This window comes from Macaca thibetana, chromosome 17 (assembly GCF_024542745.1).
Source record: "Macaca thibetana thibetana isolate TM-01 chromosome 17, ASM2454274v1, whole genome shotgun sequence".
Classification (NCBI taxonomy): domain Eukaryota; kingdom Metazoa; phylum Chordata; class Mammalia; order Primates; family Cercopithecidae; genus Macaca; species Macaca thibetana.
In genome coordinates, this window is record NC_065594.1 from 38276699 (window position 1) to 38303289 (window position 26591).

Here is a 26591-nt window from a genome sequence, read left to right on the forward strand (position 1 = left end):
CCCTGGAAGTCTCCGTCATCTTTACTTTCCTTTACTTGCCAGGCTTCTTCTTCCCTGTGGCTGCTCCCTGGTCCTAAGTTTCCAGAGTGTTTACCTGCTTCCTGGTGTGTCCAAACTATCCAGTTGAATTTAAGTTTTCTTTCTGAAAAACCCAAGTCTGCAAAATCACATTAAGAACTGATAGAGTTCTTTCATTTAAATTCTTTCCTAAACAAAACAATCCTGCCTTGCTGTTAGGGGTGCTGTCAGCTTAAATGTGTAAATGTCCTTCACTTTTCTTGATTTTTAAGGTTTGTTTTCAGAAAAACAGGAATTACAACTGGAGGGCAAAATGCACACTTTAGCAATACATACAGCTTCACATTTACTCCTACACTGGCTATAGAGAATACTCTATTCTCCAATGTCTATAAACAGGGCCTGGTTCATAGTTCTAATTAATTAACTTTATTAACTTGGAGCTGAAAGGAGGTGGCAACTTAAGGAAATAAAAAGCAATAGACCTTGCCTGACTAGTTCCATATAACTGCTTTTTAACTGAAGGTAAAAGAACAGTCACTTACTTATTACATGTAATAAAGCAAAATAGATGCTTAGACAGACTGCATAGCACAGGCTATTCCCAGCTTATCCACAGAATATGTTTTCAAAAAAAGAGACAAAAGAAAGCATTTTTTTTCATTTAGTGCAAGTAGCAAGTTTATTTTCTTTGATATAGAATTAACAGAGCAATGATGCCCAAATGAGGTAATATTACATTTGCATAGGATAACTTTCCTTGACACACTTATTTAGATCTTTGTTAAAGTTATTGATTGTCAGATCAGAGAAATTGCAACTCCAAGTTTATTCATAAAATTAAAAAATGTTGTTACTTTGGAAATTTCAAAATGGTAATTTTATCTCAGAGTCATAATTACAAGGGAAAAATACTCTCTTAGCTAAGACCAAGAGTTTCGGCAGCACTGCAATACTGTTTATATCCACGTTACACAAAAGCACATGCATTTGGCAAAGAGAGTGCATATGTTCTTATTGCATCTTTTTTCGTTATGTGCTGTATTGCTTTATGGTCCCCTAGAGGGTCTACTTAACACAAATTCAACAATGATGATAATGAGGTCACCAGTCATTTCCTTACATATATGGCCCTAATGTATTCAATTACATGTTTTTGATGTTGTGCTGGTAGTATATAGATCCCAATTAGGGAGAAACCTGGACCTATATAAACAATATATATGGAAAATACATGGATATGTAAAGGCTTGAGGTTGATGACTTGACATCCGTTAATGGATTAAAAATAGTAAAGTAAAAATTCCAGTGGCTTAGAAAGATGGTATTTTCTTCAGGACACACTGCTGAACACATGGCCACCTACCTGCTCTCTAAAGCAATATGTATAATCTAACCACCAAATATAGAACAGAGGAATACCAGGAGACAAAAAAAGAAAAAAAGCATTAAAGCCCATTACAATCTTGAATAAACCAAAACCTCCAGTACACAGAAAAAGCATTGCAATCATATATTTAGCTTTATTTTTCTAATATATGTCATAATTTAAAACTATATAAAGTCACTTACATAAAAGCAATTTTTTCAAGTGTTATAGTTGAGAGCATGGCTTTATATTTGGCTTAATCATTTTTTTTTTTTAAACCAGTTTAACTTATAAAGCTCGTAATCTTGCCAGCAGGGCTTCAACTTCGGGAACTGATTCATTTTTAGAAAAAGAGCCAAGAAGTTCCGTTTCCTTTTTTCTGTTGCTTTCTACATTACAGGCTTCCTTCTTCTCAACTGCCTTGATCCTCCCGGTAGACGTATGAGTGTCTAGATTATAATTAAGCTCCTTGGCGACTGGAGTCCTTGTTGAGTTGCAATTGATATTGTAGTGTGAACGTGACCCTTCTGTCAACTGCACTTTCTGATTTTCTACAGTAAGGAAAAAAGAAACATAAAACTTATCACCATGAAAACCAAGGACTGTGCACATTATAAAACACATTTAAAGTAATTATTCTTAATAAATAAGTAGTTTTCTTACATAGACTGAACAAAGAAACATTTAACAGAGTAAGACAGGTTTAAAGTAATCACACAGGATTTTAATAAACTAAAATATAACAGCCAACCATTTCATTAGCACTAATGCCCATTTCCTTCTTCCTTTATGCTTGACATGCCTGTCACGTGGTTATTATCAGGGCCTGGTCCCATATTTCTTTCAGGTCTCTGTTCAAACACTACCTAACAAGAGAGGCCTTCTCTAGCCACCCATCCAAAATAGCATTTGCCCTTGGCAATGCTCTATCCTTCCCTGTCATGTTTTCCTTCACAGGACTGATGATGGCTGGACACATCATATATTTGCTCACTTGTCCATTGTCTGTCTTACTAGAATGTGTGCTCCAAGACAGTAGGGACATTATTTTAACTACTGCTGTAACTTCAGGGCCTAAAATGGCCCTGGTGCAAACTAGGTCCTCAATAAATATTTGTTGGATAAATAATTTCCACACTCTGTGACACAAGATAAACATTAGCTTGAATAATAATGAGATTAATTTCCTTTTTGAATGAAATCAAGAAGAAGAGTTTCTATTAAGAATTTAAGGGTCAGGTGTGGTGGCTCACGCCTGTAATCCCAGCATTTTGGGAGGCCGAGATGGGTGGATCACAAGGTCAGGAAATCGAGACCATCCTGGCTAACACAGTGAAACCCCGTCTCTACTAAAAATACAAAAAAAATTATCCGGGCATGGTGGCAGGTGCCTATAGTCCCAGCTACTCAGGAGGCTGAGACAGGAGACTGGCATGAACCCGGGAGGTGGAGCTCGCAGTGAGCCGAGATCGCACCACTGCACTCCAGCTTGGGCGACAGAGTGAGACTCCGTCTAAAGAAAAAAAAAAAAGAATTTAAAAAGTCAATTATTTTCCTTTAAAGAAATAATGAACTTGGCTAGGCGCAGTGGCTCACACCTGTAGTCCCATCACTTTGGGAGGCCGAGGCAGGTGGATCACCTTTAGGTCGGGAGTTCGAGACCAGCCTGACCAACATGGAGAAACTCCATCTCTACTAAAAATACAAAATTAGCTGGGCGTGGTGGCGCATGCCTGTAATACCAGCTACTCAAGAGGCTGAGGCAGGAGAATCACTTGAACCTGGGAGGTGGAGGTTGTGGTGAGCCAAGATCGTGCCATTATACTCCAGCCTGGGCAACAAGAGAACAAAACTGAAACTCCGTCTCAAAAAAAAAAAAAAAAGAAATAATGAACTTGGCAAGCAAACAAATAAAACTTCCTAGCAAACCAGAATGTTATATGTAATTGTCAAGTATATACACATCTACACATATATGCATGTACATATATACATATACACATACATCCTTTTATTGGTAAGTGATGATAATGGTGACTTATAAAAAACAGACAACCTCAATATTCATGTAACCTTGAACGGGGCTTGAAAATGGCTTCAACAAACCTGACATAACATTTAAAGTTTTTTGGTTATTCTCTGAGAGATGTTCCATTGTCCCAACAGTAATGACTTTGGAGCACAAGCAGTCACTCACGACAGTGTGTTTTATGTGAGTGCTGAAAATTCCAACTGAAAACAGCTTGTACATTAAAAGGTGGCTGCTGAAGATATTTACCGCACTGTCATTTCCTGACCAGGGGCTTCCAGTGATGGATGAGGATTTTATACACTTTCTTGGACAATCTCAACAAATTTTAGAAGTATGATCACCTTTTAGCTGCTGGAAGAAAATAAACACACTTTTTCTTTCACCTTCTATATCAGGTGGGCAATTGTTACTCAAAAATCAAAATCTAATAGAGCAGTGATTTTCTCTTAAAGGAGTGTATGCTCTGTAGCTTATATTGTACATATTGTGTTTGCTGGAAAGAGCACAGTAGATGTGGTATTCCTGCAGTTCCTATGACCACATCCTTTTCTTTTCTAGCACCCACACTTCTGTCCCAAAGAATGCTTGAAAACTGCATTTGTAGCTAAATGTAGAATGTTGGCCAGCTTACTGCTCCTTCCCCAAAATGTTCCTATCTTTGCTTATTTGATTTCTTGCAAACCACTCCATCATGATGGTATCTCCAACAAACCAGTTTATTCTGCTATTGGACAACTCTAGTTAAATGTCAAATGGCAAAGAAGAAATTAAATTAGCCAAAATATGGGTCTGGAATATGAAATGTGTATGTGTGGATGTGCGTGCACATGTATGCACTCCAAGAAAGTAGGGACATTGTTTTAAATATTGCTATAGCTTTAGTGCCTACAATGTCGCTGGTGCACAGTAGGTGCTCAATAAATATGTGTTGGGTAAAGAAATTATTTCCACAATCTATGACACAAGATAAGCATTAGTTTGAATAGTAATGCCATTAATTTCTTTCTTGAATGAAAGCAAGAAGGAAAGTTTCTAATCAGAATTTTTAAAGTCAGTGGTTTTCCTTCAGAGAAATACTGAACTTGGTAGGCAAATTATTACAACTTTATATATATATACACACGCACAAACACACATACACACAAAACTCATACACACATACCATCTTATGAATCGCCTGTATTTATATAGTACTTTTATGTATAAAGCATTTGTTGCACTTCAAACATTACCACCCTCAGCATATAGACTGAGGGGTAAAAGCGAAAGAAGGTTAAGTCATTTGCCTAGACTTAGTTACTGAGTAAATCAGTGGTTGACGCCAAATGCTGTCTCTAGAGATACTGAGGCTGTCTTCAAGAAATCTGAAAACCTTTTTGCCAAAGGAAAGTGCTAAGTAATTCAAAGCTAAGTCATAATAATGGTGTCCTGTACTCATACTTCAAAATGCCTTCTGACACACTGAATTCTCGCAACAGTTTTGTAAAGCAGATAGTACACCCATGTAAACTACCTTAACACATTATGTCCAAGGTCACACACATCCTCCATTTCTTTCCTGGTCTCACTTAGATTCATGCCTATGAACTTCAAAAGCATGACCTTTAACCCACTACAATTCCCTAGTCCATTCACTCTTCCATTCTCCTGGACAACTATTTCACACCTTCCCCACTCTTCCAAACTTCCAACATGTCCTCCCTCTTTCTCATTTAACTCATTCATAGAGGCAATCAGAAGGAGCCCCTGCACGTGTCTCACCTGTTCCCCAACACCTATTATCTGCCTACTGTACACACTTACATCTGCCCCTCCTATTAGGATGAATCAACCTTCCAAGCTCCCCTCTGAGGACAGCCCTCAAGGTGAGTGATGGATGTGATTTTTGCTTGTCTATTCAAGGACATCCCTCTGGCTGCTTTGCCCTCTCTCTGCTGCATTGTAAAGGTTTCTTTCTCCAGGTGCTCATTCCCCTCAGCAGAGAAGCTCTAATAATCATAAATTTAGGAGGTGGGGGGGATCTCTATTTGTCTCCACATCCTGCTCCAGCTATCTAAATTCTTGGCTCCCTTTATAGCAAAAATACCTTGAAAGAATTGCCCATACTTACTCTCTCAATTTCTCTCTCCCTATTTTTCTCTTGAACCCACTCCAATCATGCTTTTGACCCTTTACTCTTCTCAAACAGTTCTTGTCAAGGTCGCTAATGAACTGCATGCTGCCAAAAACAAGGACTGCATATCTATTTGAATGTCTTAGTACTCCTTGATCTATACCAGATCCAAGCATTGCGTGAGTTTTTCTTTTAGTGTTTGGTCTTTGAACTTCTTTGGAGACTTAGGTAAATAATATTGGACGGGCCAAGGCAGGCAAAACCATTTCTATCCTTCTGAGAAAACTCAAAATAGCTGTGGGCTTGCTTTAGGGACAAAAGGATAAGAGAAAAACTATGATGGTATTTATCTCCTCTGTGGTTTCAGGTGAGGAATCTTTCATGAGAAGCAACAGACAAAACAGTATAAAAAGGAGAGGCCATTCCTAAGACCACTGAAGAAATAGAAAAGTGCACAAGAGTTTTTTAAAGGATGTTTATAGCTTTGTTAGAAATTCCTAGTTAACAACTCTTCACTCCCAGCCCTCACATTAGCTCTCAGCACCCCAACAGCCCCCATTCTGGTCCTCACCTTCTTTTTGCTTTGTCTCCAGCCATGGGACACCAAAACTGTAGAACTGAGCAAGTCAGATCTTAAACTGCAAAGCAGGTAAACGAAGCTGGACAGAGGGTTGCCTATCCCACTATAATTAGAGACAGTGCAGGAAGAGGAAGTGCTCAAGTTGGAAGTTCACTTTGTTTAAGCCTGGCTTTGTTGCCAGGCTGGGGATAAGCTATCTACCCGCCTCAGCCTCACAAAGTGCTGGGATTACAGGTGTGAGCCACTGTGCCCGCTGACCCCAGAAATTCACTCTTACACAGAAATCTTATTATAATGTGTCAAGGCCAGGTGTCTTCTGTTATTACCATTATTTTAGAAGTTTGTTATTGGTGGCTTTGTGTGGGCTGGAGACCTAAATTCCATGCAAAAACATGTGCTGTTTCTAAATGGTTGATGTGCAAACAACAGAGTGATCCCACAACCCTGTAAGTTGGAGAAAAATCTATACTTGATCTAGGTGCTCAGAAGCATAAATAAATTGTAATTTGAGGCAGGTGGGCCCATTCTTCTCATATGAAGTTAGTTACAAATGCAAGATGATACCTAGGACATATGGACTCAATGAAAGGTAAGGCTGGGGTATCAATAAAAAGACAAACATTTCTTTTTCTCAACTCAAACCTTCACCATACACACTTTTAAATGGAAACTAAAAATATTAAGGCAAAGTGGGATGATTAACTCTTCAAGGCGAGGAGTTTCTTTTATTATTTTACAAATTGAATCATAGGCCCTTTTTTTTTTTTCTGTTTAAGATACTACAATTGATCTCTATGTACAATATATCTAGGACTACTGCCAATATTCAGGGCCACTGTTGATTGTAGTACTGGTAGGCAAAGAACCAGCTGCTATTCTTAGTACCAATTCACTATGAAAATGCAATCCACACATCTTGTATTTGTGTTTCTGTGGAAATAAACACGATGAGAATACATGCTATTTTCCTTTAAGATAGGAATACTTACTCATTTCAATGTAATTCTTCATAGGATTCTTACTATAAGAATTAAATCTAGAGACCCACCACAGCTTTTTCTTTGAAACCGAACTAAAAGTTGAACGTTGTTGGAGAGTTGAATGCCTCTTAAATACTGATACCCACTGGACTTAAAAATGAGAATAAAGGCCTTAAGCTACATCTGGTGTTGGGTCCACATGACCTTTGGCAGAGAGTAGATTTGGATGACAAAGAAAGCTTAAAAAAACTCAATCATCCTGTGCTAACATTTCCATTGCTTCTTGAGAAACACAAAAGACACAGGAGCTGACAAAAAAATTTTATATATATATATATATATATATATATATATATATATATATATATGAATATACGCAACTTGGCATCTAAATGAGGAAATATTTCAACCAATAGTTGTTATACTTCTTGAGCTAAGAAGGTAAGGCTAACTAAGGCCCTAGCAGACGGCCCTTGGGGAAGACTTCTCTGCTGCAGGAAATATCAGTTATGGTTCAGAAAGAGGCATTATTCCTTTTAAGTCAGTATTGATCCCCCCTCACATTGTGGTTCTAATGGGCACTGGCTTCTTAGGAGTGCCAACTCTCAGATGAAATATAAAATTGAGCTCCTGTCTTTTGTGGTCAATGGTGAGTCTGTGGCAGCTTTGACAGGAAGAAGAATGTAGAACTCTGGTGTCTATAAATTGACTGTATCTATTCTGTGTTCCTGAAATTTGGTCTCTCCTCACAATTCTTTACCTTTTGCTTCTAACTATTACTTTGACCTACTAAGTAGCTGTTTTGTTTCACCCCAGCAATGGCTTTACTTTGGTGAAGGAAAAAGAATCACCCATAAATACAATTTTAAAGCACCACTGGGTCTACATGATAGTAAAGTGTGTGACAAATATATGTTTTTAATCTATGCAGTAACGGAAGTTAGTGGTGGCCGCCAGCAGCCCATATCCCTGTGGTTTTCCTTACCGTTGATTTACTGATGCTATAAATAATTGTCTTTCCTTGCTTTCATTTTGCTGTTTATCTTATGTATTGAAAATATATAAAAATAATTCAAAGAGCAAAAGGTCATTTTGCATATAGTTAAAATCTTTTAGGGGTGCCAGAAACACTTATTAAAACCAATTAAGTAAAAACAAACAACTAAACAAAACAATACCCTATCTAAACACAGTAGGCAAAGCAGAAGATAATATCTTTGAATAGAGGAGACAATTGATGAAGAACTTTCTTTGCAGAAACTCATATGTAAACTTCTATTCATTCTCGTTCTGTATCACTATCCTTTAAATAAAATTCAAAGACAGCACTGCCATTTCACAGTTTCCTATGCTGAGTTTTTCTAATTGAGTGTAGGGCTAGAAGGAAGTTCAAGATGACACAGGCTCTGTGCACACGACACCCAGGATAGGTTCAGCCTTTTAAGAGAACAGTAAAGTAAACTCTTCTGTTTGACTGCTTATCTTCCTGATTTGTAATATGCTACCTGAGTTGGATACTTTTCTCCATATCTGCCTTCTTCTTTTTCATCTCTCCCCTCAATTCTTAGCAATTCTAATTTGGCTTTCCTCCATACCTCTCTATTGAAATTGCTTCTTACAATATTACCCAAAGCATCAAAACTCCTAAACTCAATTGCATTTACTCATGCCTCTTTTTCCTCTTACATTTGCAATGTTTTGGAATGTGTGTAATAAAGAATTCAGCTGGTCTTTGTCCCAGTCCCTGGGAAGTGGCCTCTAAAGCCTTGGAATTTTTTAATCATGTTGGGCCCCTAGATAGTTTATAGTAATGAATGACTCAGGATGGGGGTTACCCAAGTCAGAAAGACCAATCATGTGATTAGAGGGTTGGGGTTTTGAGCCAAATGATTATCAGCCTGATTTCTGAGCAGGAGATGGGTACAGGAGCTTCAGCTTAATCATGTGGGTGATGATTCAACTAATTGTGCCTAAGTAACAAAGCCTCAGTGCAAACTCAAGACACTGATATTCAGGTGAGTTTTTTGGTTGGTAATCCCCTGTGCATCCTTACATATCAATGTGCAGGGAGGGTGATGCATCTCTGAGGACAATAGGGGCTTCATGTGTCTCTCCTTTGGCTACTTCTGATTTGTATTCTTTTGCTATAATAAAGCTGTAACAGTAAGTACTTTCCTGAATTCTGTCATTCTAGCAAATTATTGAATTTGAGAGGGTAGTAGGAAGCACTGAATTTGTAGTCAAGTGATCAAAGTGAGGGTAACCTAGGGACCCTCAAATGTGCAGCTGGTACTGAAGTGAAGGCAATCTTTTAGAGGACTGTTACCTGTGAAATCTGGCTTAACTTCATGTAGCTGGTGTTAGAAGTCAATGTAGATGTTATTTGTGACTTTGAACATTATTATGGAATAATATAGATATGATCATATTATCTTTATATATGGTTATTCTATAGTTTGCAAACACTTTCCCTGTATATCCACTTATGTGATTCTTATAACAGCCCTGTGAGATAGGTAATATGGGTATATTTACCTTGTTTGACATAAAATTGAGAAAGCAGAGATAACTTTCAGGCAGAGCCAGAGATAAAACTAAGTCCTCAGACTCCTGGTTAATGTGCTCTATCATGATATGGCCCTTGACCGTGCTTGCTCTTCTACTTTTTGATGATTCATTTTAAATCTTTTTTTAGTAATTTGTTCTACCTTCCTAACCTCTACCAAACAATCGTAACTCTCAATGCGGCCATTTCTCACAGTTACATCCTTGGCCCACTTTTCTGCCCTTTCTACCTTCTCTCCATCAAGATCTCACAGCTTCAATCATTTCCTCTAGGAAGAAGACTCATATCTGCATTTCCAGCCCTGACAACAGAGCTCCAATACTGTATCCACCATGGCCTCCCTAAACATTCCTACATATGCCCTACTACTACTTCAAATAACACATTCTCAAACCACGCTTTCATGCTCTTCATACTAACAGACTGAAACCAACCATAGCATCTGTTTATCAGTCATGCTCTCAGTTATTGACAGCTGTCTCAGACTACTATACACTTGTGGTCACCTGGAGGTGGCTTGGCAGATATTAAATAAATATTTCTAAAGTATGTAGTGGCTTGTCAGCTAATAGATGCCAGGTCGGAAGTAATTTCGTCAGTTGATCTGGTGGTTCATGAGGGAGACGGCAGAGAAATAATACAGGGGTATGGTTTGACAGTATACTTATTAAACACATATGACATACCTGATAAACCTTTTACATGCTATCTTTTTTTGTTTTGTTTTTAGAGACAGGGTCTGGCTCTGTCACTTGCTCAGGTTGGAGTGCAGTGGTGCCATGATGGCTCATTGTAGCCTTGAACTCATGGGCTCAAGGTATCCTCCTGTCTTGGCCTTCGGAGTAGCTAGGAATACAGGCAAGCATCACCATGTCTGGCAACTTAAAAATTTTAAAAATCGAGACGGGGTCTTGCTATGTTCACCTAGAACTCCTAGTCCCAAGTGATTCTCCTGCCTCAGTTTCCCGAAGTGCCGGAATTACAGGTGTGAGCCACTGTGCCTGCACTGTACATGCTATTTTAAAACTTTTACAACAATCCCAAAGTGCAGGTATCAACAAGCCCATTTTATAGATAAGGAAATTGAGGTTTAGAGAAGTCCATGAACTGCCAAGGCCACATAGGCTTTGCTATTTGCCTCTGGCAAATTGAGTCCAGATCATTGGCCCTCATGGTTTCAGGGACACATGATTAGGCCATGGCAAATAGACATGCTGTGAAATGGAAAGAACACTTCCCCAGGATGAAGAGGCTGGGGAGAGGTTGATTCCGAGTGCTAATAACTTGGGAGCTGTGTTAGAAACTAACTAGCTAACTATTTTAAAATGCTTTAGGACTAGAACATATTTCTGAAGCCATTTCTAAGTCTCATCACATAGTGTGCTTTTAAGTGTATTCCTTTATTTCTTATACTTCTTCAACATTTATTAGACATTTTGAATGTACAGGTATTTCTTCTGAATAACTTATGCTATTTCTGTTTCATTTCATTTTGATTCGCAGAATCATGTAATATAGAATCAAATGGAAAGACCCCTTGTTACTTGGTGGAACCACCTAGCCAATGCTTGAATTACATTTAGTTAGCATCCTATCAAGTGGCTCTCCAGCCTCAGTTTGAAGACCTCGAGTCATTGCCTCACAATCTCATCAGGCAATATATTCTACCTTTGGTCAGCTCTAATAATTACATGTTTTACCTTAGATTTATACAGTGTTTGTTTCTCTGAAATCTTAGTCACTGGCTCTGTTGATTTTTTCCATTAGAGCTGTATTAAATCCAATTCCTCTTCCACCCACCAGCCCTTCAAATATTTGAAGACAGATACTATATTTTCTCAATCTTTTCTTCTCCAAGCCAAACAGCTATAGTTTCTTCAACTGTTCCTTCAGTGATCATGAGTTGAAATTATGGTTAAGTCAGTTTATTAGTTAATTTCATGAGGGTTTAGCCCACCATCCTTGGTGCGAAGTTTTTGAAACATTTAAGATCCTGTCATTTCTATAATGAACATGCAAAACAATATTTGCTTAGTAGTTCAAAATTCTGGGAAAAACCTGAAGCCAATTAGGGTGTCCAGTACTGTAAAACAATACGATTATATGTTCATAGACTCTTAAAAAATTTCCATGTAGACTTAATACTTCAGGTTGATTTTTGGTATGCATTTAATAAGAATCTGCTTAAAATAATGTTTTTATTCATTAGAAAATTCAATCCTGGGATACATTTGTGTTTATAACCATTTTATAATAAAATAATTTTATGTATGACTATATACATAGAAACGTTCCTTTACGGCTGGGCGTGGTGGCTCATGCCTGTAATTCTAGCACTTTGGGAGGCCAAGGTGGGCGGATCACCTGAGGTCACGAGTTTGAGACCAGCCTTAACATGGAGAAACCCTGTCTCTACTAAAAATATAAGATTAGCTGGGTGTGGTAGTGCATGCCTGTAATCCCAGCTACTCGGGTGGCTGAGGCAGGAGAATTGCTTGAACCTGGGAGGTGGAGGTTGCAGCGAGCCGAGATAGTGCCACTGCACTCCAGCCTCGGCAAGAAGAGCGAAACTCTGTCTCAAAAAAAAAAAAAAAAAGAAAAGAAGTGTTCCTTTACTTCTCTCTGGCCTATTACTACATATATACTACATTAGCCATGTCTAAACATATGTTCAAGTAGTAAGAAATCTAATTCATATCCATCTAACTGTGACCTAACTTGCTAGAACATAAGCTCCATGAAGGTAGGTATCTTTGTTTTATTCACTGGTGTATTCCCAAGCCCTAGCATAGTGCCTGCCTCATAACAAGGGCTTGATAATTTATTTATTGAGTGACTAAACCTAAGCATGGCATGATTTTATCATTTTGTTTCACTTAATGTTTTAAACTAAACCTTAAAAAAAAAAAAAAAAAGAAACACTTTGGGATAATACTACCCAGATACAGCTGATGACATATCATTTTTGGTTTATTGTACATTTTTTATGCTTTTGGGTCCCTTGAGGACTCAACATTGAGTCTAGAATGGAACTGTCCAATAGAAATTTAATGAGAATGACAAAAATGGGCTATACATGCAAGGTAAAAATGTCTAGAAGCCACATTAAACATTGAAAAAAAAATCAGGTGAAATTAGTTTTAATAAAGTGGTATATTTAACCCAATGTCAAATATTCTCACTTTGACATAGATATAGCAAAAATATATTAATGATATCTTTGGCATTTTTTTGTACTAAGTCTTCACAATCAAATGTATATTTCATACTTATAGCAGATCTCTATTCAGACCAGCTACATTTCAGGAGCTTAAGAGCCACACCTGGGCCAGGCGCAGTGGCTCAGGCCTGAAATCCCAGCACTTTGGGAGGCCGAGGAGGGTGGATCATGAGGTCAGGAGATCGAGACCATCCTAGCTAACATGGTGAAACCCCGTCTCTACTGAAAAAAAATACAAAAAAAATTAGCCGGGTGTGGTGGCTGGTGCCTGTATTCCCAGCTACTTGGGAGGCTGAGGCAGGAGAATGGCGTGAACCCGGGAGGCAGAGCTTGCAGTGAGCCGAGATTGCACCACTGCACTCCAGCCTGGGTGACAGAGCGAGACTCCATCTCAAAAAAAAAAAAAAAAAAAAAAAAAAAAAAAAAAAAGGAGCCACACTTGGCTATTGTCTACCATATTAGACAGCACAGATCTAGAACCTGGAGTTTTTCACAGTGCTATTACCTATACATTATTTTGAGTTGAATATGTATATATTATAAACAATCAAGTGAAAATGAATTGTTCCAATATTTAGCACTTCATTGTGATTTTGTTTCATATAAAGAGGAAGGAGCAGTTATACATTTCTAGATAATTTTGATTTAGGTAGCTTCTGTGAATGGCAAAATAGACAAAGGCTAAAGATTAAAAATATACTCACAAAATTTGAATGCTAATAATGACAAGCCTACTGTTGCTACCGTCTATGTTTTGGCATCTGTTTATCCAGCCATCTAGGCATGGGGAGACTGGGTTACCGTTCAGAGACTCTTCTACTTTTACTTACTAGTTCTGTACATGTTTTAGTAAATAAATGAAAATTAGGAGGATCTAATTTATTAAATCTAATTCTCCTTCCTTTCAAAATGAGATTGACCTTTATTCCATGCTATTCTCCTATTCATATTGGATCAAGACCTATGTGGGGGTTAGGTTCAAGTGTTGCCACTATGAGAAACTGACAGACTGGCCTCTTTTTATTGTTCTATTCATAGCATAGCAGCATTATCTTGTACTAGATTGACGGTACCAAACTTCATTATGAAATCTGAAATGATTTCTAAGATTTTAGTTTCATGTATTTCTAGAAATGAGTGAAAAAGAGAAATCTGGCATGAGTCATAGACATTACCCTAAAGAGAGTACTCAGGCTAGTACACTACTGCCTCCTACTGTCAGTTTGAGGAAAGTGAGAGAGCCCTACTCATCCTTATTTCTATTTACAGATTTACAGACAAGTGGCCTTCTTCCTTCAAAGGACAATTTTGTGCAGATAACCTAGGAAGAAATATTGATGTTCTCTGAATTTCTCTGAAGTCTTCCCTGCTTAGACTGCTAGATCTGTGAAAAAATGTCCAGCAAACACCGTGAGCATGGATCTTTTCCCATTCCAAAAAAGAAACTGGTTTTAAAGGTAATTCAGAAAACATCTGTTCGTTTAAATTCTATTTCACATTATTTTGTTGTTAAATTTTTCATTTTTCTCTTCTTCCCACTTCCCCTACAGGACCTCACATCACATCTCTAAGAAAAAGACAAGAGAAACAAAAATCTATACTATTTTTAAATCTTTCAGAAGCCTCCTCCTAAATAAAAATATTAAAAAGTATGACGTGAGTTAATATAGTAGGAAACATAACAATTCATTAAATACAGAGAAACGTTTAAAAGCTGTAAGTTATCTAAAATATGAAGGGAGTACATGACTACATGACAACTTAGGATAAACAGAAACTACTTATTTCTATAACTAGCATATTTGGATCAATGATTTGGGTGCTGGTTGTAGAGTCTCCTGCACTCAAACGGCAGGTTCAATTCTGATGGTTTTTGCTGAGTCAAAGAATATGAACCTTTATTTTAAAGGTGAGATTTTTGATCAGCAAAATAAGTCAGTCAAAGAGGACCTTTTTCAGAAGCTGCTCCCTTTTAATGAGGAAAATAGTAAAAGGAATAGGTCAGTGTCACTTCAGTTATTTTTTTGCAAATAAAACACCAAGTTTGATTCCTATGAAATCCCAGACTGCACTGAGGTCTCTGTAAAATTGGTTTCAGTAAACAACTCATTTTTAACACAGCATTGGCAGAGCTTGTGCTTTCTGAGACTGTCGACACACAATCAGATTGGGTCACACAATCCCCCTCTTCCCGTTTACTGCCGTAGATTCTTGCCTCAGGCTTCTCTTGTCCACAGGGACTGTTTCCTCAAAGACCTGCTTCCAGTCTGCTTTCTCGGGGTTTTGGGCTTTGGAGCACCTCCTGTCTCTATGGTAACACAAAACACAAAGACTAGAAATGTACCATACAGAGGGCAGAAAGGAAAGAAATTAGAGTACAGTACCCTTGGTAAGCTAAAGAAGGTGCTGACGGCAGGTAAATGGACAAGGAGGACAAGATACAGTAACTGTTAGTTGTTCCATTTCACATACATTCTCTTAAACAAGCTACAAGTGTTAGCATAGAAGCCTTAAAGTATGTGGAACTTTATAATCCATATGGTATTTGAAATTTAAAAAAATACTGGAGACCCATATTGGCCATAAATACTTGGCAATTCATTAAGTTACTGAGAGAAATAAGAATTCTCAGTGGAGACACAATGCACAAAAAGAATAAATTACATCAAGTATTACGGTATGGTTTATGTTAAAGACAAATATGTTACTATCGCATGGCAGAATGTTCTCTTTTTTATTTTGCAACTCTGAATACAAATTTTCCTACTTGTTTTCAATTTGGGGCATCATAGTAAATGTAGCATCTATAAGTTCAATGGTTCAAAATAATCAGGTTTATGTCCTCAAATTGTTGGTCAATTCCGTTTGGTTTCTTGGTCATAAGCAGCACACTGAACTCAGAAGGGCTGTCTCAAAAACATGGTGGAGTATATGAGGAACAGTAATGCTGTAAATTTAAGCCCCCAAATATTTAAGAAACACACACCTACACATTAGGAAAGATATATTATTCATATAGATATCTAATAAAAACATACATTGTCATACATAGGTATCCTATCAGGATTTTAAAAATATTTCATGCAAGCCTATGACATGTTGTTGAATATCAACATTGAGAGCTTGTTATGAACTTTACAATGTCTATTAAAAAAAGCTGTAGAGATTGCTTGGCTGCTGGGCCTCAGGGCAGGATCTGCTGACACATTGCAAGCATTTAAATTCATAGATTAACGAAGTTGGTTTTGACCTCTGTTCCTTGAGGTAGTACCCCAACAATTAGACCAGCAGAACTTCAGGGACACTAATCGTACACTTACTTGTAGAATTCTATTATTAGGATCTAAGAAGACTTATTTCCTTAGTCTTTTTTTTTTTTTTTTTTTTTTTTTTTAACTCAATCAACGAAAATGCAGCTATAAGCTATAGCCACTAGAGGTCAGACATCTACACCTGTCACCAATCATTAAATTTGATGGGGCATTGTAGTACCCTGCGTAACTTTTGTTGACTTAAAAAATATAGAACACAGTACACTCATTTAAAACTATTATGATATAATAATAATAATATGTTTACTAATTAATTATTCTATTTCTAAAGGTCTTAGATTTTGCAATGGTACTACTTTTCTCTATTGGCTTTCATTTTATTTGGAAGAGGAAGGAAAACATCGCAATAATGGAATCCAGAAACCTTTGCAATTAACGGAATCTCATGATATGAAAAGACCGCTCTCTGGAGTAGAACACGGAAGCAATGTGCTCTGTAGTTTTACCAAACCCATTTAGTAGTACAACTCTTACGAACTTTCCAATCTGAATAATTTTATTTATCTAATGTAATCTCTTGCTTATTTTCTCCTCGTATATACAAACCTTATTGTACGCAGTTATAGCTTTACTTATTAAAGATTATTATAATGGGGGGTGTTACTCCTTATCTTTCCAATGAGGTTTATTAAGTAACATATCACAAATACTTTGTTAAAAAAACAATAAAATGCCGGGCTCAGTGGCTCATGCCTGTAATCCCAACTCTTTCTTTGGGAGGCAGAGATGGTAGGATTGCTTGAGCCCAGGACTTGAAGATCAGCCTGGGCAACATAGTAAGACTCCATCTCTACAAAAAGTTAAGAGAAATAATTAGCCAGGGCATGGTGGCACACACCTGTAGTCCTAGCTACTTGGAAGGCTGAGGTGGGAGGATCACTCAAGTCTGGGAGGTTGAGGCTGCAGTGAGCCATGACTGCACCACTGCAGTCCAGTCTGGGCAGCAGAGTGAGAGCCTCTCTCAAAAACAAAGATTTAAAAAATAGTAAAATTTTCCACTATAACACGATCCACAAATAAGGAACTCAAATTTAGTTATAATAAAATTATGTTCACTTTCTCACCAACTTATTAATAAAATAACTGTTTTAAGGTTTTTTTTCCCCCCCATTTCAGGCTATGTGTTACAAGACTCATTATAACAACAATACTAGTATGTTACAGCATTTATTAAGTGCCAGGTTTGCACAAGCTGCTTTACAAAAATCATTATATAGCCTTAGAAAGTATAATTTTTATACTCTCCAATTCACAATGAGGAAGGAGGCTTTGTGGGATTAAGAAACCTGTCCCAGTTAAGAGGCAAGTTAGGGTGGAGCTGATTCAAGCTCAAGTAATCCAATTCAGCTCCTGGCTCCAAACTATAGCACTTTAATAACATTTTTAAACTATAAATGCTGTGAAAGAAGCAGGAAGTATTTATATATCAGTACCACAAACCAAAAAGAAACTATGAGACACGATATTACTTCAGAGAAATATCCTAAAAATCTAGTTAGCTCTCTAAAGAGAGCCAGGAATATTAATTTCCAGGTTTTCTGCTTATATGGTACAGAGTACTGTCCATACTTACCTTTGCTGTATATCTACTTACAAAAGCAGCAAAATCTATGGCCCAGGTTCACTAGTACATTAGAAAATATTAGAATGTAGTTATTTTGATGTTATTATACATAAATCCTCACATTTTAAGAAATACTACCCAATTTATGCGAAGGGTCCAGAGTCATAAAATTATTTTCCAGTTGTTTTTTTTAACAAAAATGAACTAACCACAAAAATCTGGCTCTATTATTTATTTAATAATTATTTATTGACAGGGTCTTGTCTGTCGCCCAGGTTGGGGTACAGTGGCACCATTATAGCTAACTGTAGCCTCAAAATCCTGGGCTCAAGTGATCCTCCTCCCTCACCCTTCTGAGTAGCTGGGATTACAGGTGTGAGCCTCCATGCCTGGCTTCAATCTATTTTAAAGGTTAAAGTTTTAGCATATAGTTTTCTCTCACTAGCAATCTATGCTTTAGGACACTATTCTTCTATTAGGAAATAGTATAATTTCTTAAAATGCCTTTAAATTTTTTAGCTGTACTTATGCAGCAAACTCTATATAAAATACTGCATTAAACTCTGTATATAACACTGCATAAACACTCTATATAATAGGGAATACTCTATTCCCTAGTCTGAATCATTGTCTATAATAATCTTTGATCTCTCAAATCTCAATCAAATATGACCTCCTGATTTTCCAAAACATAGAGATGCCAACTTGTATTTCTCTCCGTTTTGTATCCTAGTTAGCCTGGTGGTGTAGTTTTTTGTGCCCCTGCCACATACTCAAGTCTAGTGATAAAACCATAAACTATTCGAAGTAGAGTCTATGTACTTCCCATTCTTTATGTTAAAAGCAGTACTTTAATGCAGATGTGTCATATTTCATCATAAGATCCTACATTCAAGAGGACAATGTTTCATAATTCTTTGGTGTACTGCAAAACACAAGATAAAGAATATGCTTTCTTTCATTTAGTCAAAAGTATGAACAGTGGGCCATGCTGTTTTACGTTTCAGGAATATAGCAGAGAATAAACAGACACAGTCCCTGCCTTCAGGAAGCCTACAATCTAACCACATTCATATAGCTATATTAACAGAGAGATTTGCGTATTACCTTCCCTATGTAACAAGTAGAAACAGTAAGAACAGCTTGGATTGTATTGAGTAGTGAGTCAAACCTCTCATTTTTTTTCAAAGCAGTATTGAATCTGGAGTCTGTTACGACTTTTAGCAAAATTAGGGTCCATTTTGTCTTAAATACTAAATACAAACATTTAAGTCCTGTGGTTGTGTTAGATTCCAAAAGAAAATACACAGAGCTGGGGGTGGGGTATCATCTGTAGCAGTAGATGATGAATGAAGGGAACATAAGCCATGTGAAGGTACTAGACACTAATTAGAGGAAATCTTCTAATCCAAACTAATGAACTAGGATGTTTAGGGGACTCATTGAAAGACAAGAGGCAGGAAATAAAAAGGAAGCTACATAGAAATGCAGGCATGAAGTGATCAAATCTGGAACAGTTTATAAAGGGTGCATTGGGCAGAATCTGAAGAGCAACATATGAAAAAGGAAATGGATTTATAATCAGAAGTCTGAGTTTGAGACACGTCTGTCCCAGATGTCAATAAAAATGGTGGCTTCCTCTAACGTTCTTTCACTGAGGTTAACCTCTTTTTACTCTCCTTGTTGTCAATGCTATACTAAAGAGGGAGAATAAAATGAATTCATCATTCCACCTGGGCCTCTCCTAAGAGATTAATATTCCAGTTTCCCATTCTCTTCACAGTCAGTCTGAAAGTAGGTCTTAATCCAAATGGTGATGATGGTAATGCTACCACTTACATAATGTGCCTGTGTGTGTGCCAGACATGAGGAGGAACTTGAATAACATTTCTCCTGTGAATTCTGACATACTCAGTGAAGTTGTTAATATTCCCATCCTGCAGGGGGCGGGGGAAAAACAAGGCCAAGGGGCCAGCTGTTACCTGTGAGACTCTGACAACGTTCTTGGTTTGTTGCTGTCACTTTCTTCTGGGCCTTCTGAAAAGAACTCTGAATATCTCAGGCAAATTAAAAACCCATTTGTGGGAAGCAAGGTTGGGAAGCATCTGTTGTTTCCACAGATTTGGAGCTTACTGCCTGAGCTTTCTGCCACGGAAAAACCTTTTTGTTTATCAAGCTGTACGCTTATTGATTTGTTTGTTCTATGGATTTACATGAAAGAGAACCAAAACAATTTTCCCCGGCTCATCTGGTTAGCTGCAAACTGTACATTTGTGACAGCTTAGATCAGAGGGTGTTGTATTATGGGGTTAGTTTATATATAAAAGGAAAAATTGCAAAGGTTTCTTCTTGGCTCCATCATTTACTTTTTATATCTTGGAACAATGCTCTTCATCTCTTTAGATTTCAGCACGTTTCTTTGTTTACTGGGGATGATTAAACAAGCTAAACCTACAAAGGATTTTTATGACAAAAACAACATATGCAAAAGCTCTTTGAAAAGTACAGATCATCATACTCATCACAAGTCTTGAAAGTGGCTGGGTTTGGGCCTCTTTTCTGATGGTTACAGCAGATAGATTAGTAACAGACACTAACTAAAGATAGATAACTCTGGGTTAAAATAGTCAAAGAAGCTTTGGGAATAATTGATCAACATATGTCTTTCAATGTTGTATAAATAAAGAAAGAACTTTCATATCTAAGACTTTCAATGTAATCTATCTCATCAGCAAACTGGTTTATGCTTACACATAGTATCATTAAATTCATGGTTACAATGATAAATCCTATGATGTGGATTTATGTGCTAATTTGCTGGGGATAAGGTGGGTGGATATCCAAATTCAGAATAATATATCCTATAAGAATGGCAGCTGTAATACATATGAATTACAGCTCTTTGTCCTTAAAATAACCTGACAGCTTTCTCTTGCAGCATGGTAACAGCAATACACTTAATATCAAGTTTGAGGATTTCAGGGCACCTAGAGTTATCAAGGTAAGAAAGAATTTATGGAAAGCTTATTGGGGAGTGTAGGGGTGAAGGGTAGGAAAGAGGTTTTCTTAGAGTCAGAGAAACATTTCACATTTTCTTAAATATTGGTGCTTTTTAAACTGACTTCCTTCTACTCTTACCTTCAAATATCTTGAAATATACCTTCAAATATATTGAAATATCTGTGACGTTTGTTCTGAGTAGTAACGAATACATTATGCTCATGAATAAATGAGAATGAGAGAAGAACAATTGACATCTCTTATTTAATTACACTGAAGACCTCTTGTTCTTATATTCTTGCCTTTTCCAAGTTCTTGCTGGCTATTAAATATAGGTCTCAAAGAAGCAGGTATGTGGACACATTAGCCCACAGAGCATCCACTGAATCCTCCTTTGAGGTGGTTATTGCTTATCTCCATTTACCAACAAAAACATTGGGCCCAGAAGTTAAGTGGATCACTTTAGTGACAGAGCAAGGAAAAGACAGAACCAGAATGAAAACCTGAAAGTCTCAGTTTCAAGGGGTACTCTGTTATCTTCTAGATCCTGGATTAGTTGTTCTGTTGAAAGGGTGGACTCTCCTGTAATACAAAGAGATGGTAAATAGAGATGGAAAAGTGGTATCACTGTTGGTTTTGTGGGAAAAAAATAATACACTGGAGCTGCAGGAGATCTAAGCAGCTACAGGCTTAAAGATTTTGTAGTAACAGTTTGAGTAAGAAAAAATAAAGTTCTATTGATCATAAATTTTGTTTTTATGTGGAAGATATGTGGGGACTGCTAGAATTATTTTGAAATTCCTGTGTTTCTCTTTTATTTGGTTTTAATCTGAGATCAACTAAAATCTATAGTCCAAGTTAACACTGCAGTAGTTAAAAGTTGGCAATCCCCAAACTCAATGTGCCACTGCATGTGACTCTGTGTATCTAGACTCAGCTTCATCAGTCACAAAATACTTTGTGATCTCTAAGATCCTTTTTGATTTGAAAGGTATTTGATTCTATAAGCACATAAAATGACATTGAAAATAATGTTATAAATATTTGTTAGTGGAATCTGCTATAGGAGAAAGAAGTAGATAAATCCCAGAAAATGTGGCGCTCAGTCATTCTATCTCTTTTTCTGAAACAAAGGGAACTGGAAGAATTCTAACTTCAGATAATATGATTACAGGCTAGTTCTAAGCTGTAAATTTGCCAGTTACTACAGGCCTTATTTAGTACCTTAGAGATGTCACGTACACCTTTTATCTTATACTGTAAGAATAAAATCACAAAGGATATCTATTCACATCAATGTTCTACTCAAAAGAGTAAAAAAAAATCAGCTCACAGGTGGCTGTCAGGCAAGAGTACTCAGAGGTTTGAAAAGAACAAATAAGAAAGCACTCTGGGCTCTTCAGGAAAAAAAAGTACTGCTCTTTAATAAACTCAAGGATCTTTTCCCATTGAGATAATGTATAAAATGTGTTCACTGACAAAAACAAGGTATTCATTTTTAACATACTTATGTTTTATACACATTTACTTTGTTGTAGCAAATATAATCTCTGAGTTATTTCGGGCTAGAGGTATAGAAAGTTGTGCCGGAGAATAGGTAGCCTTTTGCCTGGCTTGTGTCAGAGGTTTATCAATTTACACAACCAGGGTAAGCACATTCTAAAGCAGACCCTATCATCACACATCCTCAGGCAAAACCATGTGCACCAAAGCATTATAGAAATAGCCTTCTGAAGTAAAACAGAGCACTAGGACAACAATGAAAAACATTGCAAAGACCAGAACCTTTCATGATCTTTGACAAGTCATGGTATATAAAACAGTAACGACTTCACAGCCATGGAGGTGCTGGGGGTTCATGTAAAAGCACCATCCATTTCTCTTTGTCTGCTCTTAGTTGAGCTTCCCTGTAAAGACTGAGTCTAGACCAAGAGGCAATATTAAAAACAAAAGGTTAGAGATCATCATGGGACATTAATTATGCAAAAGAAGGCAAACTGAATTTAATCAGAAGCAGTAGACTGGGTGCAGGAAGAATTTTCTCTTTTTGACAGAAGCAGTTAGGAAAACATTTATGGTAATACCACAGCATCTGCTGATTACAGTCAAAGCTGCAGGACACCAGCGTTAAATCACTGAGCCATCCTGACAGCTCCCGGGTACTCCAGTCACATCCAACAGCAATTTACAGTGAAATTCATCCAAGTCTAAAAATCAGCCAACATGCCTCAACCAGAGCAAAATAACTTAGTTTGGACTTTTAAAAAACAATTATAAGAGAGAATTATAGCTGATAAAACTTTTGATGGAGTATAAGTATTTGTCTCCAACAAATACAGTTTTAAAGAAAACATACCCATTTTTAGATCTATGAATATGCTTTGTGATCAGTCAGATTTTGGAATTTATAGGAAGAAAGGATTTTATGAGGCTAAGAATATAGGAAGTAGAGTTTTAACCCATTTGACCAGAAGTCAGGACAAATCTGACATCCCCTCTTAGTGTCTTAAAATGATACATCGAAAAAACTCAGAGAATGTTAGGATAAATTTTAAACAATTATAACTTGGTTGCTAAGCAAATATGGATAAAATAAAAAGTTCAGAGAGACAATGAACCACAATGTAGTGTAACATAAGGATGATTATTCTAGCCCATAGAAGTACAGGCAGGACAACCACATGCCATTATTACCCACTGGGAATTGCTGAGATGGTAATTAAAATGATGAAATCCTATAGATATTAATAACTAAAACTTTCATACTTAGGTGTTTCAGAGGGTTTTCTGGTGGTCAAAAACATATTGGTGTTTAAATTTAAATCTTTGAACAACACAAGAACCCAGAGAACAAAAGATTGCACCGAAGCCTTCAGAGATTAGCATTCACAAAAGTAAATGTCTCATATTTTATCCAAAATCAACACCAAAGATTTTCTTCCCCCAGTTGCTTTGGGAGTTCAGCTAAATATTATTCATAACATGAGAGATTAAAAGAAGAAGGAAACAAAAACTTTAAAATGGCTATTTTTGAAGGAAGTCATTGAAATTGTGGTCAGAAGGGATGGCTCTATTGTTGTCTTTTTCTCAGCTTGATAAACTGCTTCAAAATATGTTGGTCAAGCTAATCACTAGCACAATATTCATCTGCAATTTTAAAACCTGAATTTCTTTATTCTTTTCCCAAACACATTAAAAATGTCTCTAGACTTCTATTTATAGATATGACCTATTGATGGTAAAAGTGCACCTGAATAATCAAAACCACTGACAAAAAAAATGATAACTGAAAAGGTCAAAAAGTAGATCAATTGAACATTTCAACCTCACAAATAAGTCCAAACATAAATGAATAATGATCCATAAATGTTTATTGAGCACCTATATGCATAAGACACAGAGCCAGGAACCACCAAGAAGTTTAAGGTACTGTCATTGGTCTGAAAGGGACCAGGGACAAAAGAGGAGCTTCTGTTGACTCATTTTTAGTGTCATTCAAGTGTCAAATGAATTGTGCACATAATAAATACAACAGAATTTTGGTGGCATGAGGTCCACCTAGAGATAGTTTAAGTGATACCATGCTTCATAAGGGCAGGGTCTCATTTCAGTTTGGAAGTAACAATGGGATTAGATACATCAGAAACAACTTGCAGGGAACTTTACCTAAAGCAAAAATCTATTAAAAATGCTACCAAGTACCCATTTAGTGGATGGTTAGGATTCAAGACAGGCCATGTTCATGCAGATGAATATATGAAGACAATGAAAAACCATAACATGGGTTACCTAATACTAACATTTTTAGTATCAAATTATGTTGGAAATTTCACATAGAAGATGTTTATGTAATAGAGTTTCACCAAAAAGCAATCAACTACATAGACTTAGACTGGGTTTCATCTTTATTATGTACTACTCAACCCCCAGGCACAGAAAGAAAGCAATGATTGAGGGAGAGATAACTGTGAATCTCTCGTTATAGAAAGTTAAAGATTGCAAGAATTTAGCACCTTCTTTCTTCTGCTGCAGGAAAGTCTCTTGAAAGGCCACAAGATTTCTGAGGAAGCTTAAATAAAGGGCAGAAAGTAAAGAAGGCCTGGACTACATGGAGAGAGAGGCATTCTAATCAGTCAGAGAGAAGAGCTTGAGCCTCAAGTATTTTGTTTGGAGTACAGCGGCCTCCTGCTGTCCACACCCTGTCTCTTTCTTCACCCACACAAGAGGAAGGAAGGAATGAGCTGGGAAAATGGGAAGTGCAGGTGGTATGATAAAACAGATGAAGGATTGAAAATGCACTGCACTAAAATAAAAAACAAACAGAGTCGTCATCAGCAAACAGATGGCTCCTAATAGAGAATAAAATTTGATTAGACAGTTTGCTGGAGTATATATCTGCTGCACCAGAATCAAGGAGAAATTTTTAGGCAAATCATGAAGAAAAACTTTCTTCTTCATGGAAGAAAGCAAAAATCTGAGTAAGAAATGAGAAGATTGCTATTCTGCAGGTTTGGATGGAGATATTATTTGATGGAAGTTGGTTTCCATGCTGATTTTGATGGCAGACGTTGGAGAACAAATTGGTTTTAGGGTGGAAAGATTCGGCAGACGCCGGGGGATAAGTTGGTTTTAGGGTGGACAGATTTGGCAGATTAAGAAAAAAACTGTATTAAGCAGTGTGTGTGTGTGTGTGTGTGTGTGTGTGTGTGTATGCTATGCAAGTGATGCTTTAAGTAAGCTGATCACAGAAGAGAAAACTGAAGAAATTCAGACCCTATAATTATGACCCTTCCAGGACATTTTTTTATGTCATGAAAGTTGCTACTCTATCCAAATAATGTTAAATACAGATATCCAGATTAAAAGAACTGGAAGGTCATCTAATTTGCACAATGTCACTTTACCCAAGAGGAAACCAAGGCCCAGAGATATTAACTCATGTGTTTTCAATTTGGTCATGGCAGAGAAAGGATAACATGGTGGTTACCCAGCTCCCAGGTAATGGGGTTGGGCAATTGAAGTTGAAACATCAACTCTGCTTCTTTATTTTTCACTCCTTTAAAAGTCCAAAATTCAATATAATTTCATTTGTCTGTGAGCACTTTATGTGATGATACACTTTGCATTTTTAAGGGCTTTATGTGTTTCAATGCATTCTTATATACATTACTTTACCTTTTCTTCAGGGTGAGCAGGCAAGAACTACCAAGTTGGCTGGACAGATGCAGAAACTCAGGCATAGTAAAGTTAAACAATTTATAAGGCAAATTAGTGAAAGAGCTTGGCCTATGTTCAGCTGTCCTGCTCTTGTCTCTAGATCATATTACACTTGCTGGTTGGTATAATTTGCCCTAGATTGCATTTTCTATACAGAAGAGGAACTGTATTTACTTAATGTAATGAAAACATTGCACATTTGTAACAGTGATGTTTTCTGCTATTTTTCATTACAGTTGCATAGTGTTACAGCTACATTATGGGTTAAATAGACTCTTGAGGGCTAGCCTGGGAACCTAACCACCATTTAGAACATTCTTTCTATGGGAAATTGCTTTGTGAATTCCAAAACAACTGATTTAAAAATTAACTTTGGGAATATACCGGTTTCAAAGTAGAAGGTTGTTGGTCGGACATTTCATGTAATTGGTTGCTTAATTCATGCAATTGTAGCAAACAATAATGGATTGCCTACTATGCATCTACCAGCCGCTGTGTTGAGGCCAGGAATGCCAGGATGAATAAGATCTTAGGCCTTGAGGCACTCATATCTATCAGAGTGAAACAAATTATTAAAACAAATAAATTATAAATAAATGC

The 26591-nt window shown here is 37.0% G+C and overlaps 1 protein-coding gene across 2 annotated transcripts in view; it reads right to left on the minus strand.

Moving 5' to 3' along the window:
* Positions 1-671: 671 nt before the first annotated feature.
* Positions 672-26591, minus strand: part of DIAPH3 (diaphanous related formin 3) — a 496891-nt gene continuing 470971 nt past the window's right edge. For both annotated transcript variants that reach the window (XM_050766531.1, XM_050766532.1), the window contains one exon: positions 672-1938. In XM_050766531.1, the coding sequence (XP_050622488.1) occupies positions 1676-1938 (263 nt within the window). In that variant the 3' untranslated portion in view covers positions 672-1675. The remainder of the gene's footprint in view (positions 1939-26591) is intronic.